This window comes from Dunckerocampus dactyliophorus, chromosome 19, assembly GCF_027744805.1.
Source record: "Dunckerocampus dactyliophorus isolate RoL2022-P2 chromosome 19, RoL_Ddac_1.1, whole genome shotgun sequence".
Lineage (NCBI taxonomy): Eukaryota > Metazoa > Chordata > Actinopteri > Syngnathiformes > Syngnathidae > Dunckerocampus > Dunckerocampus dactyliophorus.
The window spans coordinates 4,475,154-4,494,235 of NC_072837.1; the positions used below are offsets into that span (position 1 = coordinate 4,475,154).

General features: G+C 41.8%; 1 protein-coding gene across 3 annotated transcripts in view; it reads right to left on the reverse strand.

Moving 5' to 3' along the window:
• Positions 1 to 19,082, reverse strand: part of LOC129172020 (protein eva-1 homolog A) — a 72,123-nt gene that overhangs the window by 25,683 nt on the left and 27,358 nt on the right. Inside the window, exons 4-5 of one of the 3 annotated variants that reach the window (XM_054761339.1) lie at positions 18,818 to 18,970; positions 11,687 to 11,830 (exon numbers count right to left, since the gene is read on the reverse strand). In XM_054761339.1, coding sequence (XP_054617314.1) covers positions 11,687 to 11,830; positions 18,818 to 18,970 — 297 coding nt within the window. Of the gene's footprint in view, positions 1 to 336; positions 579 to 610; positions 1,094 to 11,686; positions 11,831 to 18,817; positions 18,971 to 19,082 lie in introns of those variants that run through there. The other 2 variants (XM_054761341.1, XM_054761343.1) reach the window with 2 other exon arrangements.

Sequence of the window (19,082 nt, forward strand, 5' to 3'; positions counted from 1 at the left end):
ATAGGCCACTCAAGTCGATGACCTGGGGTTGCCATGACAATGACATACTACAATCTGGCACATCATCAACATGAGTACAACTGTTACATAGGGCGGCTTTAAAGTCACTGCAGTGGTTTTTTCCTCATTCCTCTAATGATATCATTTTTTAGATGTAACTTCACTCACTCAGGCTTTACCGCTCCATCAAGCTTCATAAAAATCAGAGTAATCTCACTCAAATGTGCAAATCTTTGCAGAAGCATTTATAAAATAGTGACGATACTTCAGGTACATGGGTGTTATGTTAGGTGTGTTATGTCGTGGGTGATGTCACACACCCACACCTACGTTTACCTCATCTATCCACACGTGAAACCTGCATTTCCCCGTCAACAAAGTCTAATCCAGTGAGTCAGACCTGGCAAATCTCCCTTTCAGCTCTTGTTACCTCATGTTTCACAGCAATGACACACACACAATTAGCACGCACACTCCAATTAACTTGTACTCGTATCCCTAAAAAAAGCCAGTGGGTAAACACAATCATGAATGCACACACAAGCGACAGTAGCAACATGGAAACACAACAAGCCCAGCATGTTCAGACAGAAGACAAGGTGACACTCACACACGCATTGCTGTTGAATGGAAACACCTCCGAGATCCAGCCAGTAACTTTCTCAAGAGTGCCTTGTCAAACTCCCAGAGCTTTTCCGTGAAAACAAGCGCTCACGTGAATAGTCCACCGTGGGTCCCACCAGAACGAGAGCGGAGCCCAAAAAAGGGAAAGAGGGACGTAGCCAGCGAGGGAGGGAACAAATGAATAGTCCCCTTTTAGGAAGGCAGAGTGGCTCCCTTGTAGTACAATTTTGCTTATCTTCTTATCCAGTGTTCGGGGGTAGGAAAAGGCGTCTTCTTTTTTTTTTTTTTGACTAGTCCTTCCTTCCAGTTCCAAGTTAAAGCCGGGTTTAGACAACAGGAATGTGACAGCAAGAGAGACTGAGGTGAGGGAGCGTGTGTGTGTGTGTGTGTGTGTGTGTGTGTGTGTGTGTGTGAGAGAGAGAGAGAGAGAGAGGCAGCAGACATAGGCTGGACATGTAGTGGTGTTCACCTCCACAACACACTACTGTGTGAGTAGTGAGCAGTCAGACGGACCTGAAAAGGGGAGGGAGACCGAGGCAGGGGGAACTGTGTGTGTGTATTAGAGAGACGCGGCTGTGTGCAGCTACAGGAAATGACCTGAGAATTTCATTCAGATGAGACTGGAAATGTGGTATGTATCAGGCCCAACACACATTTTGTCCATGTTATGTTCCAACAACAACAATACAACAGAAACAACAATATAATACTACACACCAATGTTACATGCGTGTAAGACACCATCAAGAACTCTTATGAGTGCAGACATCAACGGAAACCAATTTTAAAAGCAAAAAGGTCAATTATGCTACAGAATTGGTTTTGGATCAATTACTATTACTAATTAATTTGCTTTACTTATTACTTACAGTATTAATTATTATTACTACAAAATTACAACATGATCTAATTAGCTAAGAGTGAACATGTTAAGCGGGATTTTCTATAGATTATTCGAAATGCATGCCAAATGTGCAATCGGATCAGATCCAGATGCAACTAGTTTTAATGTTACAGCTTCTTATCATGCATACCTATTCAACGATTCTCTGAAATCAAATGTGTCAAAGATATGTTTATTATCTGGTATAAGTTACAGATCCTCAATATTGGCTTTCTTACTAATAGCCAATATACCGATATTGTCCAGTCCTTCATTACTGATACCGATATTGACAGCAGCTCTTCATGTAATGAATACATTATGCTTATTTTTTCTATATTTTAATTTATTTTACTTAATGCCACTGGATGCATTTCACAAAATACAAAATAAGACAAATACTGCAATATGTAATGTAAGTTATAGAAAAATTAATTCAATACCAAAGACGTATTTACCGTATACATTTTTATAATCCTGAATGCCCGATCCCAACAACGTATTCATATGTCTTTTACGTTTTTTGGCGCAAGAGACAAAAAGAGGTGATGACGTAACTCTCCACTAATGCATTTCACTTCAGAGCACTTTTAAGCCATAAAAAGGGCCACAAGGTGGTAGGAGTGCATTTGATAAAAGCTGGGCAGAGATCAAGTGAAGGAAAAATCACACATGACAGAAAGGAGGAAGTGAGAGAGCGTGGAGGAGTGTAGCGTGCAGAAGGTCACGCATTGTTGGGAATTTTTATGCATGCACACGCACACACGTGCGCACACATAGTTCAGTTCCAAATGTGAAAATTGTAAATAGTTCATGGTGTTATATTTGTAAAAAAAAATAAAGCATGCCTTGCGGCAGGACTGTATGGGTGTAATTTTGGCATGGGCATTTTGCGTAGATATTCATTTGTATGCACACATGATGCATTAGGTAGCTTACGTTGTGCGTCACTTATGTGTTGAAAGTTTTGTGTTGTTTAGATTGCCTTTTTTTGACTATTTCCTGTACGACTCAAGCGTGCCACAATAGCACTGCAAGTCATGTTGCCGGATACGGCTTTGATGTTAAATGTTTAAAAAAAGGAATATGGAAACACCCGTTGGGCCAGATTAAGATGCTTGGCGGACCTGATGTGGCCCACGGGCTGAGGTTTGCCCACCCCGGTATAACCTCTAAAACTGAATACAGTATAGATTTTGGAATTCAACATTTTTGGGAAAATGTGCCTTGTGTTGTGCAACACTTTAAAATTCCATAGTCACATACGAAACTTACTCCAAATGAAGACGCGGCCTCACAAGGTTCAGAAATAAAGAATGTGGGAAGAGAGGAAGAATATAAAGAGGAAGACACGTGAAGGCAAAAATCTATAATATCTATGGAAAACAGGTCCGTGGTCTGTAAGGGATGGTCTATTTAATGGCTGGTTGTTTTCTGAACCAATTCCCAACCAAAAGTATGTCATCAACAAATAACTGTGTTGGAGCTGTGCAGAGCAAGCGTTTACTATCCATTCTTATGTAATCTAATGTTTCTAGCTACTATAACTAATCAAAGACATTTTTTTGTGTGTTGCTGCAAAAGTACAACGTGCAGATTTGCAAAGACATTTAAAAGTCAGATGCCCTTCCAACTGACAGCCTCTCCATGTAAAAACACAAATGCATGCACACACACACACACACACACACATACACACACACACCATAATCCTTCCATCTCATTTTTTCCCTCATTCTCTTCCTCTGTCTTCATCTACCACAAGGGGAAAACTGAAACCAGCCACAAGCTGAAAAGCATTAGACTGTAGCCCAGCCCCCAATGACCCCCCCCCCCCCAAGCCACCACCACCTTCCCATTGAACACCCTTGACGTAAAACAAGAATGAAGAAATGCAGAGAAAGAGCGACAAGGGTTCGCTCGCAGTTTACGACTTTGTAAAGCTGACAAGGTTGGCGGCCAGTTCTCCTCCTGAGGTCTGCTTATTCTGCATTTTTCAGCACCAACGATGGTGAGCTCTGCCTTTTACAAAGACAATAAAGAGGTTTGTTATTGTGTTTTACGGTGGTGTCGGACCGTGCAACATCTTTCCATCTTAACCGTTTTGCATCATTCAGATAAATATCTGAAATGAATTGATCAGTGCAACCCTCAAAGTCCATCCAAGCACATTTAACACTTATCACGTAACCTTTTCAACCCTTCATAAGGATACTAGCAGGAATCCCGAGCTCCAGCAGAAAGACATGCAGGCATGCAGAAGAGGCTGAAAAAATGTAATGATTGCATAAACAGACAAACTGACAGAAAGTGTGACTGGAAGGATGGAGTGAAGCAAAAAAGGGGAAGGGAATTGAACGCTCTTTTTCAAGCCAAATCCACTTTGCTCTAAATTCATTTTAATCTAATTAAACTGGCTGAAAATGTTCCCAGCGGGCTCGTGATCTTTATCTCGACGTGTAAGCGATCACACTACATAAGCTTGAGTGTGATCGGAGCTTGAACAAGAGAAAAGTGCCAGACTTTTAACTGCAACTGTGCCCCAAAACATCCAGCAGATGCCAGATGACGCGAGCCAATGAGGCACGCATCAGCTGACTTTTACATGCTGGCAAAGCACAATCGCGCAAGCCCTGGCATCAGCAAATCACCATGGCAACCTTGCTGGCGCCTGCCGGTCCTCATCTCGCTGCGGAGACCATGCTGCCAGAAACGTTTAATTTTTAACTTTCGCCAAGAGAGGGCTAAGGTATTCACACGCACACACACGCACACACGCACAAAGACACAAAATGCCTTGTATGGGTATTGGCAAGACACATGCAATTAATGCAGCAACAAACACACATGCACAGGTCAGCTGGGGTCACGTGTTTTCTCGCAGCGGTGTTCCTGAGAGTGCCAGCTGCGGTTGTTTTGTGCCGAGTCAGGTTCGGGGCTGCATTCGTAGGGGCCACCTCATTCCTTTCTGCTCGCTCAAATCAAACACACCAAAGACCAAGATGTACTTTTGATTCCAGTTTGAGGCAATTACGCCAAAAACACACACAGGCACAGGGGTTTAACACACAGACAGAAAAATTGACAGCATAAAAAACAGCAAAACCTCAAAATGGGATGCTGGTCGACTAATGTAAATTCCGAACTATGGGCCGCTACATTTTTCATACGCTTTGAAGCCCTGCGGCTTAAACAATGATGCGGCTAATTCATGGCTAAAAGAACCACAGGTCTCATGATGTTTAGAGTGTGGAGTCAGGAAAGAGTGGACTTTTTAAGTGAACACAAATATCACGTTTCAAAGTTTTACGCGCAGTCATGTTTTGATCTGACAAATCTTAAGCAAGTTGGATCACGTGTAGAATTACTACAGCTTCTGCTCGGACTGCATGGGCCGTGACAGCTGTTAAACTGATGAAAAAAAGTGTCTCACGTCTCATGACCGAAGCTAATGAGCAACGCTGGGAACACAGAGTGTAGGTAAGATTGCAAGGTTTATAGTGTGTGTCTTTCTGTGTAAATATCCCATGTTACAACGTGGACACCTGCGGCTTAAGCCTAGGTTGCACGGGCTCCTACGGCCGGTCTACTTGCAAAAAAATGAAGAAACGCACGGAGGACGCGTGTGTGATGTGCTGATTTTATAGCCGTAGCCTGGCCGCAAACAAGCCGCAGAGGTTCTTTGTCATGTCAAACAAACTCTATGAGTGCTTATATTTTTTTCAGGTTGAAAGACAAACTTACGCACTTTGTAGTAACTACAAAGCGTGTCTGTCGTATGTTTTGCCGGTGCACCCCACATACGTAAGTATTTCGTACATCCTCAATGCGTATCAAGATCTTACTCCTTCATGGTCACCACAACTACGTTCTCCATAAACAAACAAAACAAACAAAAAACAGCGATTTTGGGAATGCCAAAAATCGCACGGCCAAAAAAAAAATAGTACGTCCGGTTGTGACCAAGGCTTTATAGACAAGTGCAGCCGAAAAATGTACACTTTTTTTCTCTTTAAATTTGGTGGGTGTGGCTTAATAGTCTGGAATTTATGGTCATCAGTTCCAGCGTCAAACTGTCGCCATTATCAACTGTACAGGCTATGGTCAGCTGCCATTTTCACATTATTCACTTTCATACAAGTGTAAAGAGAAGTTAACCACTGCTGTTAGTAACATTTGAATTATGGCAGATTGTGGCCGATTACTGCTCGGGATGTGACTTGCTTCACATCAAGACTGTTACTAGGTGCGTTCTTTTTTTGTCATTACTGTCAACCTATTGTTGACTTATTGTATCGAGCAGCCAGAACAGAGATGTGCATATTGTTTTCTTATGTCAACCAATGGTATACTTATCATATCGGCTGACCGATATTGGCATAAAAATTAGATATCCACATTAATTTGAGGGAAGAGATGCTGCCTATATTGTTATCGGTTGATATCAGTATCTGTAATTTAGTGTTGGATCGGATATCAGTAAGAAAGCCAAAACCAATAGTGTCTATTTGTGGCAACACAAAAAAGCCCAACTAACAAGGAAAACACATTTGTATTGCATATCTTGTGCTCCAAGATATGCTAAAGTGTTGTGTGACGTCATGCTGGTTTTTCCAAATTTTTATGCAACTTTAGCGCCTTGTAGTGATGTGTCGGTTGCGAACCAATCGGCTCTAAGAGCCGGCTCTTTGAAATGAACGACAGGAGCCAGTTCGCATCGTTGGAAGCTATTTAGGAGCCGATTCGTTTTTTTCTCCTAGGCTTTTTTTGTTAAAGGCGAATGTCACTGGTCAAGATGTGTGACAGCGTCTCTGTGGCCACACTCAGCAGGGGGTGCTCTTAGAGCCGTTTGTGCATGTTGTGCATGTTTTGACCTAATTTGTCTATTGAGATGGGTCTTTGTTTTTGTATTTTCTTTTTGTAGCTGTTCTTTGAGGTTTAAATAAATCCATTTAAGTACAGTAATAAACATTAGATATCATGTATTTTACACAATACACATAATATGGTAATAAATTAATTTAAGACAACAAAGAAATCTGAGGAGCCACCTGGGAGCCAAAAGAGCCGGCTGTTTTTAGTGAGCCGAGCCAAAAGAACCAACATTCCCATCACTAGAGCCTTGATTCTGAATTGGGGTTACGACTTTAGAGGTTCGATTGTAATCCAGTTCTGCATCACTATAACTTTATGAAAAGTCAACCACAGGATGTTTTTTTTAGCGACTTCCCCATCAATCCTTACAAAAAAGCACTTCTAACCAACTTCATTGTTGATCTTAAGTTAAAGACAAATCGCAGGCAGCACATAAAACCCAAACAGTGTTTTCCTACCTTGAACCACAGTTGGAAAGCATCTAAAAATATTTTATAGGAGAGGTTTCAAGTAAAGAAAACAAGGCTACATTTTGAGGTCTGGACCATGTTGGAAGCCTGGTTGAATTATAATGGATGTTGTGCAGGACTCGCTTGTGTAGAAGTGATAGGACTCACAAGCCTGTGTGGCACAATTTCTCCTACTGAAAAATGGGTTTATTCACATTAATATGCACATAGGTACACGTTTCTCAGGGGTGCCTTCCAGTCCTGTAGCTATAAGACTGATGTTTGAGGCAATACGTCCTGACCGCATGTCCACATAACCAGGCCAGTATAAACACCCGCATGGGTTCTTAATGTGTGGCTGAGAGTGGAGGGGGGATGTGCGGTTTGCAGCAGTCACATGAGTACCTTGTGCAATGGCTGCTTTCATCTGTTAAAAGCCACAAAGGTAATGTACAGTATACTCCCTCACCTTCGTCAAATTAGTACCTGGCTTAAAGTAAACAAATCTGCTCAGCCACAACGCCAGACTCCATGTTAACCAGCTAAGTGCTGCAATTAATCCATTTCCTCCTCAGCCATTAGTGCTGTTCATTAGGCTTTGGCTAACTTTTTATTCCCCCAAACAGTCTGCTGTGTATGCTTGAAAGGAGGCAGCACGTGAGGGCTATCCATTACACTGCGGCGCTCCAAAGGGGAAGTTGCACTGGGGGGGTGCCTTATCTTTATCTTGATTTAGGTTTTCAGATACCTCAGGGGAGGAAGGGAACAAAACTAACACAGGATCGGAGTGGCTTCTAACCCATCTTTTTCTTGTTTGGCTGGACGGATACTGGTTGAAAACTGGGGGCCAGAAGAGAGCAAAAATGAACCTGTTCCTGGACATCTTTTGGCCTCGTCTACCCTGGTCGGCTTGTGTCAAATCTTTCAAATCTAACCACAAATCTTAAAAGTACGTCTCGTACGGCTCTTAAAATGATCATTTTGATTTGTAGATTGGCCATCCTATGTTAAGATATCATTCAAAATCTGGAGAACTTGTTGTCTCAAAACGACAAATCAAGCTCCCAAGCCTTCAAGAATATAAGTCAGATGCAAAAAAAATCCAGGGCCGCACCTGGCCAAATTGGGGCTCAAAGCAGAATATGATTTGGAGGTGCCCCCACTCCCTAGTTAGGACCCAGATGACCCATAAAAGTTATTTTTATGCTATTTGACGTGAACCTGAATTCAGTTAGATGTTTTGGAGTGGTACAAATACATGGGAAACAAATTGTTCAATAAATTATTTTTAGTGCAAAATACATTTTTCTTTTATATATCCAGGGCCGTGATTGAACTCGCACCCTCAGCCTCTGTCCCCCAGTGGAGTCATGACAGAAACTAATTGAGAGCAACAATTGCTTGAAAAACTGGAAAAAGATCGGAAAAAGATCACGACTGGATCACATAAGCAACAAGAAGGTGACCGACTAGAGTGCAGACTTCTGCCAAACTTCCAAACAATCCTAAACAAAAACATCATCATGTGCGATTATGGCAATGCGTCATATGCATATCCAGACTACAATGTGACTAACAAACTTAATAACTACGATTAAATCAACCACTCTCATTTTTCATAGGCACTAAAAATCATAAATCAGACAGAATAAAAGCTCTTATAGTTGAATGCTGTGAAGAATCTGAATTGTTCACTTTAGTGGGTCAAAAAGAAACTTCAAAAGCTTCCACATTGGAATCTGGCTCTTCCAAGAAACTGCCCCAAGCTCTCTCATTCATCATTCGTCCAAAAAGTCACTTGAAGGATGAATGTTTCAAGGTTCTGATGATGAACAAATCAGAACCTGCTTCAAAAAGACTGTGACCGTAATCCGGTCTGCAGTGGGACTCCTTGAGGGTTTTTGGAAACAAACAGCACGAACTGGAAATGAAACCTTATGCTGGCGACCAATGTGTAGGAGGTGTGTGTTTGTTTGTGTATGTGTGTTTCTGCAGGGAGACTGATGGTGGGTTCTGGACCATTTGCTGCTGAGTTGTTCCTCGGGGCTGTCTGAAGAACACAGCGGAATCTCTACGGTTGATCGCAATTTGTACTTGTTTGGTTGGAAATGGTAACGTGCTTCACAAATGCTTAACAAAGTTACATTGAAGTACAGCACATTAACACAATGAATTCAGTTTTGGCCTGGATACTGTGTTACTAGTGTGGAAAAGTACTTTAAGGGTGACACTTCTTTTAGGCAGACAAACCCTAGAATAAAACATCACAGTTCTACCACACGCATTCTTCCACACAATCATGGGGTTCAACCACCAACGAAGCCTGGGGCAACCACTGACTTCACGTCTACAGAGTGATTTACTCAAGTTCAATCCTCTCAACTCCCCCCCTCAACCAGAGAAGCCCTCTCAGCGCGCCCCTTTTGTTGAACATTTACCATCCCGCTTCCTTCCTCTCTTCCTCGCAAACACTCGCTCATTTATCGAGCTGTTTGGCGACTTTGTGATGGGTTATCAGAGACAGATAAGGGAGGTCAGACACAGATGGAAGACTCCATAAACACAGGTGAACAGTCTGGGTGTTCTGGTCTGCGTCCGCCTGTTCTTACTGAGATAACGGCTGAGCGGACGCTTGGAGGAGAAGTTGACAGTCGTTAAAGCTAAAGATATGTTCTAACGCCTCATATTCACACCCACAGATCCATCGGAGTGAGAAAGGTCTGGAGTGAGTTGTCTATGGTTGGTGATTTTAGTGGATTTGAGAGGCTCCAGGTCACTTAGATGATTGATCAATCCCGGATGTTGAGGCATCTGGACAATGGGTGTGTGTCTGAGAGAACAGTTAAAGAATTACAGCCTTGACCTGTCAGGATTAGCCCAAGGGTGTGTTACTGATAAAAATAAGTCCATCATTCAGCCTCATCTGCACAAAATATAAACAAAAGCCATTCTATTTGCACGTGGAATTATTATTACTGAACTATTACTTAATTATTTGTAATTATTTTTTTAAGTTGTTTTATATACTATACATTAATATAGTAATTGTCTATTACTATATTATGTCACTGCAGTACAGTGCAATATTTGATAAAGTATTCCCTCGCTACATCACTGGTCACCTTTCACAGACTCGCTGTTTCGTAGAATTTTTTTTATACTGTAGCAGCTGGCGAAGGGAATACCCATGCATTGTGTTCTGCATCCTGATTGGCTAAGGGACTGTAGACCATTGTCAATCATTCTCCTCTGCGCCTTCTTGTGCAGTACGGAATGCGCTCGGCGTGCCAAATTTACATAAATGTTCGATCGCTTGCAGTGTGACTCTGAAGTGCTGTATGCTTGCAAGTTTTATCCCGGATAACACCCACAATGTCTACGAAATGCTCTGCACCGTCAAAGGCAACCCGCAGTCGCACGCGGAAGTCAGAGGAGGATGCTAACCATCGCACAAAAAGTTGGACTTCTGGACATGCTGCAGGATGGTAGAAGTTGCGGATGTAAGACGCCATGACGGAATAAATGAATCGACAGGAGCAATATGTTTTAACAAGGATACAAAAACGCTACAGTACAGCGAAAGGGTGCCAGGACAAAGAGGCAGGCGGTCAGAGGAGTGAAATACACGAGTCACTTAATAATTTCTTGTGTCAAACCTCATTGGTTGATCATTAAAATTCCAACAAAGGTTTGAACTTTGAGAGTGTTTCAACAAGAGAGAAATGTGAGAAAATGCTAATGCCTCTCTGAGAAAAGTGTACAAAGTGTATGGTGAGGGGCTTTGCAGCCTTAAAACATTTAGAATAATTTTAAAACAATACAGTTGGTTACTTTGCGGATTTCAATCATTGCGGCCTATTTTGAAAACCTATCCCAGCGATAAACGAGGGAACACTGTATTTTAATTTTTTGGTCTTTATAATGCTATTTAATTATAGTGACATTATATTCATTTTTAAAAATGTTTTTTAAAGTTACCTAATGTTATTCATTGCCCAATGGATAAATAAGATTCAAGATTCAAGATTCAAGAGAGTTTTATTGTCATGTGCATGGTAAAACAGCAGTTATACCATGCAATGAAAATCTTATTCTGTTCATTCTCCCAAGAAAAGAAAGAAAACACAAGAAATAATGTATTTTCTTTTTCTTTTTTCTCAAAGAAACACAATTGATTGCATAAAGCACATTATTGCATAAAGACATACAGTAATAATTTATTTAATGTCTTCACTAATACTAATTTATTCCTATTTATTATTAACTATTTATTCCCAAATTAGCATTTTTTATTCCATTTTTTTTTAACATAGCACAAGGTTTTATAGTGTCATTATTTTAACTTCTGTTTGCTTTTTGCTTTTTTTTTTTTTTTAAATACCGCCCTTTCCTTTCTTACAGGAAATTTAAAAAATGCAAATAACAAGCGTAGGAAAGCAAAATATTGCAAGTGTCAACAAGTAAAAGTTAGGGTGTGAATGAATGATCAGTAATAGACATGTGCAACGGGTAGGATTTAAATATAAGCTCCGCTTCTTCTCGCTACTTTTCAGACATGTTGAATCGTGCAAATGCAACCATGTGATGTTCCTTCGTGTAACTTGTTACGCATGTCTGAAACAAATAAACATACCAGACCATAATCATGCCACAGGGGTTGCCATGAACTGTGGCAAATGTGAAAACCATATTCCGTTTGCTTAAAAAAAAATTAAAAAACAAATCATTTACATCAATCATAATTATCATCCCTCCTTGAACAATTGTGTTAACCTCAAAGAGCAAATAAAGCCTCACTGCAGTTGATCAATGAGTGTATGGCACCCCCTTGTGGAGCAAGAGGCTCATGACTCACCACATGTGTAGATGACACTCAGGTACTTCCTGGTGCCAGAGTAACAGGGATCCCCAAATTCCCTGGATGAGGCCCGGACCGCACAACTCTTCTTGCCCTGACAGCGGGAGGTCAGAACCTGCAGGGCAATGGACGACTGGCAATCTGGCAGAAAAGCACACATCAAGATGTTCAATATTTCATTTTCTACCACTGATGTTGTTCAGGGGTCATGGGTAAACTGGAGAGCATCCCAGGAACTGGACTGCTCACCGGTCAATCACAGGACACTTCAGTGCAATTTTATGCAAGTTTACCAATTGATGAGAATAGAATTGAAAAGGAAGGCTACTCAGGTACTTGCTGCAGGGGGTGAATCCTTTGATTGACAGGTTGCAAAGTGCTACATAAGATTTTGTCAGCTCCAACATTTAAAGAAGAAAAAACTTCTGCTAAGTGTATGGGAATGTGGATGAGGTCCTTGTGGATGCCTTGGAGGTCCCCACAGTGCATCAAATCATTAAAAAGAGTCCATTTCACCCCGAAGAACAACACAAAGAGATGAGCCTTTGAAAGTGGACACTGGGCTCTCACCTGTGCCGCCCTTGTGAGGCTCCATGGCGGCAGAGATCAGTAAGAAGGTGAGAGAGCAGCTTGGTTTTACATGTCCACAGACCACAATGAATGGTGGCACAGGTCAGAGGGTAAATGTTCCCATCAGGACGTGAAAGGCGGTAATCGGTTAGGGCCCCTGTCAACATTAGGACCAGCAATCTTATAGGATTATAACATTTTATCCGACCGTAGTTTTTTCCCTATTAATACATAAAATGAATGCACAGTTAGATTTCTATGTTTGCACGACAGTATCACAATCGTAGAATTCTACAAGTATTGTACTGTACACATAGTTCTCTTTTTGGTTCTTATGCTAAATCTGAAAATGTGTCCCATCTCATGTGCAAATGTGTGCTTGTATGATAATAAGCTTCCTTGAATCCTTTTGCCCAGAATGTTCCCCTTAATCAATGTGGATATGGTCCGGGAGGGGGCAAGCGGACACTCCCCAGCAGGAACCAGCATTCTGGAATTCCTGACCGGTACACAGGGAGGTCAAAGACTGCGGGAAACCAGCGTGGAACTGGAAAATTGTCCAGACAGACACCTCAGCGACTGTGGCAGTTTCCATTGATCTTGAATGATGAGGACATTTTACAACTTCCCATCCTTCAACTCTAAAAACTCAAGTGAGCTCATGGATAGTCAACATAGATTTTACAATTTTACAAATAATTTGTTACATTATGCGCCCAGTTTTGCATCGTTAACAGGCACACAAGTGCAAAAACAAGTTAACCGCTGTTAGTTTTAGAGTTTAAATGAGAATTCCTTTGGGTCCAACCTCCTCTCATTAACAACGTTACCACAGACAGACAAGCACTGAAGGGCCTTCTTTTACATGCAAACACACAGACACACACACACACACACACACACACACACACACACACACACACACACACACAGTCACTGACATGAATAGCCCCTGTTACCTCCGACCTTATCCTCAACCACCTTCCTCGCCGCCACCACACCCACCCGATGCGGTCCGCACACAGCCAACAAGGACAGGCCTGTGGCTCACCAGAGCAGGTCCACAGTCAAGAGAAATGGGGCTAAATGACTCATTTCTTGTACAAACACTCAGACTTTTTGTCACTTGTGACTGATGACAGTGAGGGGTCAGATATGGCCGTTTTCCCAGACTATTCAGCTCCACCACAAAGCTCCAGGTTGTGCGTCCACCCACACACATTTTACCGGGAATGTACAATAGGAGGATCTATTTTATCTCTTCCTCTGCTCATATGACTCATACGTGCAACGTATCATTTGATACACTACTTTGGACACCTTAAGTCTTTGTATGGCAGACATCTGACATGCATGGGGTTGTAAGGTGATAGGGGAATATTTCAGAGGCACAAGATATGACATGAGTAGCACATCACTTCATATTGGAACACTATGTGTACTTTTCAGTCAGCAAAAACATGTATTTCTTTATACAGGTGGCCTTGTGGTTACAAACGCGTTCCCATAAATTAATTAAAAACAATACGAGACTCGCTCGAGAACTACTTCCAGTGGAAGAATACACAACGTGCACTACTACTACTATACACTGCTCTCAACACTCGACTGTCGCAACCATCATTAAGGATAAACATCGTACTGCAATGTCTACCCGGACGTGGTGAGGACGATCAGAAATTGCTTCATTGCAAAAACAATACACACTAGTGTTGACCAACCATGCCAAAACAACATCAGCAAAGTCAACTGTCCTCTGTGCACGCAGCCGTCCTCTTACCACACCACCACACACACAGTCATAACTGACGGCCGACCTTTTTTGCCAGGTCGCTACAGTGTCCTTGAGCATGTGAAAGGATCTGCTCCTATGAAAGTGACAGTAATAACTAAGCAGCAGAAGGATTTTTTGTTCTCTTTTTTTAAATTACTTTTTCATTTAATTCGTGTATTAAGTTAGTGTTTTGTGACTGTATTTTATGTGCTTCAAGTGTTCCATTAAGTGAGTTAAGTGTTAATTGTTCATTCAGGTATGAGTTCCGACTTCCAAAAGAATTTGACTAACAACGCATCATAGGAACGGAACTCGCGTGTAACTCGAGGACCACCTGTATATAGGCCAGGGATGCTTATTTACTCAACTGCAGAGATTATCTGGCTTGTCGGGGTTAATGTTGAAATGTTTAGCACCTTTTTCTGCACAATGTTCAATGCTGCATCTTTAAACTTCAGCTTTACGAGTAGTAATGACGTCCACATGGTGGTGGCAGCCATACTAAATGTAATTACCTCACCGTAATTATGTTTTTCGGTGTTTTTATGAGGCATGCTGTTGACTATTCCAGTACGGATTTAGTGAAAGTGCCCTCAGAAAGAAGCGATACCAGACAAGATAAGAAGGGGAGTAATTTAGATGTCAAGGGTTTTGTGTGATGATAATAGCTCAGATGAGAGAGGTCCCCTTTTGCTTCGAGGCTCCTCCACCACAGCTAAGACCTGTCCAACTAGAAAAACCAAGGAACAAACAACATGTGCGACGTCCTACATTTTGCGCTTCTTCTTCTTCATGTGCGTTTTCTCTCCAAAATATTCCGGGTCATGTGGGTTCGCCAAGCTACCCACACAGCGTTCCGTGACTGTAAAAACGTGCAAATTTAACAAGCTAAACATGGCCTGTTATAAAATAAAACAAGCATATTTTGGCAAGAAGATGGCGTAGAATTATAACCTTGTGTAAGTTAAAAATAAAAAGTGCATGTAAGATGTAAAAAAAAACAAACAAAAAAAAAAACGCACATAAGCACACGGCCATGTCTTTGTTTCCCCAACACATTTCACCTGAATGCTATTTGTATGATTTAGTGCTATTTAATCTGGCCAATCAGCAACCTCAAGAGAGTCAGTTGCGGAAAAGGAAAAACAACAATGGAAAAATCAAGTTCAAGTGCTGGAACTCTTAAATATAACACATTAATGTAAAGTCAACAGAAAAAACAATACACAGTTGTCCCTTGTTTATCACAGTTAAAAACTTACCACGGGTCGCACGGTGGTCTAGTGGTTAGCCCGTTGGCCAACACAGTAACAGCTTGGAGATCGGGAAGACCTGGGTTCGATTCACCCCTGGGCATTTCTGTGTGGAGTTTGCACGTTCTCCCCGTGTGCGCGTGGGTTTTCTCCGGGTACTCCGGCTTCCTCCCACATTCCAAAAACATGCAGGTGAGGTTAATTGGCGACTCTAAATTGCCCATAGGTATGAATGTGAGTGTGAATGGTTGTTTGTCTATATGTGCCCTGCGATTGGCTGGCGACCAGTCCAGGGTGTACCCCGCCTGTCGCCCAAAGTCAGCTGGGATAGGCTCCAGCATGCCCCCGCGACCCTAATGAGGAAGAAGCGGTATAGAAAATGGATGGATGGATGGAAAAACAGAACTTTCACACGGAATGAGAGGAGAACCTTTTCCCCCCCACTCAATCTCAGCCATGGCATGTTGGCTTGGCTCTGCTGGCTCAGTAGCCAGTGTGAAAAGTAACTTAATCTAACGTCATGTCTCATAACATACTGATGCCTAGTGACCAGAATACTACATATAACTTGTCTTTCAATATTTTTTGACTAATAATGGGCCCTAGCCAAGCATGAAACAGCCATCATTTATTACTTATTTTGGAGAAAACGGCATATAGTGAGGGAGCCTTATTCAAACTGCCTTATAGCAAGGGAAGACTTTCCATCCATCCATTTTCTATGCCACTTATCCTAATTTGGCTCGCGGGGGTATGCTGGGGCCTATCTCAGCTGTCTTTGGGCGAGAGGCGGGGTACACCCTGGACTGGTCGCCAGCCAATCGCAGGGCAAACAACCATTCACACTCACATTCATACCTTTGGACAATTTAGAGTCTCCAATTAACCTAACATGCATGTTTTGGGAATGTGGGAGGAGTACCCCCAGAAAAACCACGCACACATGGGGAGAACATGCAAACTCCCCACAGAGATTCAAACCCAGGTCTTCCCGATCTCCTGACTGTGTGGCCAACGTACTAACCACTCGGCCACAGCGGTTTCCAGGGTATACTTTTTTGTTTTGTTTTTTTTAATTCTTGTTACCCTATACAGCAAATATATTTTCTTCAAATACTCTATTCCTGTGTGCCACTACTTATTTTGTGGGTCAAATGAAAATAAAGTCGCCAAATCCCATTGCAACCAATGAGATCCTTGATGCCACTCAACTCCTCTTGAAGGTTCACCGTGGCAGATTTATTGGTTTCATAGCGTGTTTCATTGCAGTGCAGCAGTCATGAAATAAATATGCAAAAAAAAAAAAAATGTAATAAATGAATACATGTCTAAATAAATGTAATTATTTCAAATTCTAGTGCCAATTTAATTAGACATTTTAATACATCATTCATATTTTGTGTGAATTCATTCTCATTCTAATTATGTATGACATTGATTTTATACTTACATAATTTTGATAAATTAAAACCCACCACTGCTGTAAAAACCTGTATTTCCTCATTGTGGAACGAATAGATAAAAAACATTGGACTGGAGAATTTAAAACAAAAAAGAAAAAAGTTTTCTTGGTACCTAAAACGGCGTGAAAAACGGAGATAAACATGTACAAAAGAGCTTAGATACTGCAAACACATCACTGTATCTTCTTGTCCATGAAGTCGAGAAGAATAGGAGGTCAGTATTGGGAAAAATAATTAGCGGTTTGGGTCTGAGCTGTCACTCAAGGCACCCTCGCTTCCTGCTCCTGGTGACATGGGAGCCACATTAGAGACAGGGGGAATCCCACTACACAGTCTGGAGCAGTGTGTGTGTGTGTGTGTGTGTGTGTGAGATAGAAAATGGTGGTGTATGCATGTGTATTGTAACCACACACGCAATGCTAATGCCATTTGACAGCTAACAATGTAGCTCTCTGCATCTAATCTGGCCTTTGTATGACTGTAACAGTAGAGTTCATCACAACTCGGCTCCTGTATTTAATGGTGAGCTTGAAACCAGATATTAGACACCCCCCACCACCACTCACCCCGCAACCACCTGCTACCCTGCACTGGATTCTGTACTGTATATTTGTCTCTAATTACCATGTGATATGATGCCAGAGTTAGCCTTTTGAACCCTGTGTCGTATCAAGGCCACGCACACAAATACACTCCAAGAAGCGCATTGTTTGAACTGTGAATGCTATTTACACAGAAATGACCAAATGACAATACGAATGATAAGCATATAGTGAGGGTACATCGGGCTGTCCCATATGCTCACATGCATTCTTCATGGGAACAAAATCCTGTCCCTTTTCTACGGCACAATTCTGAGCTTTGGATGACATCCGATCTACATTCCTACCCCACAATGCATGTGTGTGTGTGTGTGTGTGTGTGTGTGTGTGTGTATCCATCACCCGTGGTTTTATATATCTCAGGATGCTTTTAGAGCACAGCAAAGAAATAACTGGTTGAAATTATAAATCAGTCCCTGCTTTGAAGAGCTGATCAACCCCGAACGGGCGTGTCAGACCCCACCCCCCAGGCCATAAATCCTTGGAGGAAACTGTAAATCTCCCTCAAAAGCCACAACTTGGTAAAACCATGCCTGTTTGAAGAAAACAACAACACAAAAAAAAAAGACTTGGAGGATTTGAGAGCCTGGCAGAGTGTGTGCTCGAGACGCGTTCGAGCCCCGACACGTACGAGTCATCAATAAAAAGAGCTTTTCCTCCTCAGCCAGACACATTATGACACCTGGTATGTTTTGCTTTGAGAGAAAGTCTGGCAGAACATTTACAGTACAAGGAAACATATTTGAATCTCATGCAAAGACTTGATTTGCATTGACCACCTTTGTGGTTTAATCCAAGAACTCCTCCGCTAACCTTTATCTGACCCCCAAACTCAGCCTATAAACAAAATAAAAGGTAGTGTTATAATGCACGATGAATATGATGCATCATAATAACTTCATGAGTAAAACAGCATCCTGGGATGGGCTTGTATTATGATATCTTAAATTTGAAATACTGTATCTTGTGTTGACCTCGATATAAGACCACCCCTCTTTTTCAAGGCACTTCCACTTCCACACTGAATAGGAGGAGAACTTCCTTTCACTCTATCATGTCGGACATGCTATGGCTGACTATATGAAGTGTGACAGTAATGTGATGTAATGTCATGTCTCATCATTGTTTTGTGTCATTACTGACACCTAGTGGCCACAATACCACATAAAACTTTCAATATTTATTTTTTTTTTACTAATAATGGGCCATACTCAACCACGAAACACAGATAATTTATTATTGAAAAAACGCGATTGAGTGAGGGAGCGATGTAGCGAGGGACGACTGTGTGGCATAAAAACATGCATAATTCATAATAATATTTGGAGTGCCGTGCAGCAGTACTTCATAATGAAAAATGCATGTGTGAATATGTTGTTCTATGTGAAAAAAGCGTGTTGGAAGTAGAATAAGTTCAAACTGAGCAACAGATGAAGAAAGGGTGGTGCAGTGCTACGGTTGCTCACCAACGGACGGAGCTCTCCTGTGATGCAGTGGACACTCCAGGGCGCCCTGTTGGGTTCGGCCGAACATGGCGGAGTAAACGGCAATCTGCATCCCTCTTTTGCAGCTCAGCCTCATCCTCTCCTCCTCACACACCACTTTGCTCTTGTATTCATCTGAAAAGAAGGATTAGACAAGTTAAAACATTGCATAGTTTTGCTACTAAAAACTGTAAAGAAGGTAAACATGACATCAGCCACCACCACTAATACAGTGTTTAGTCGAGTA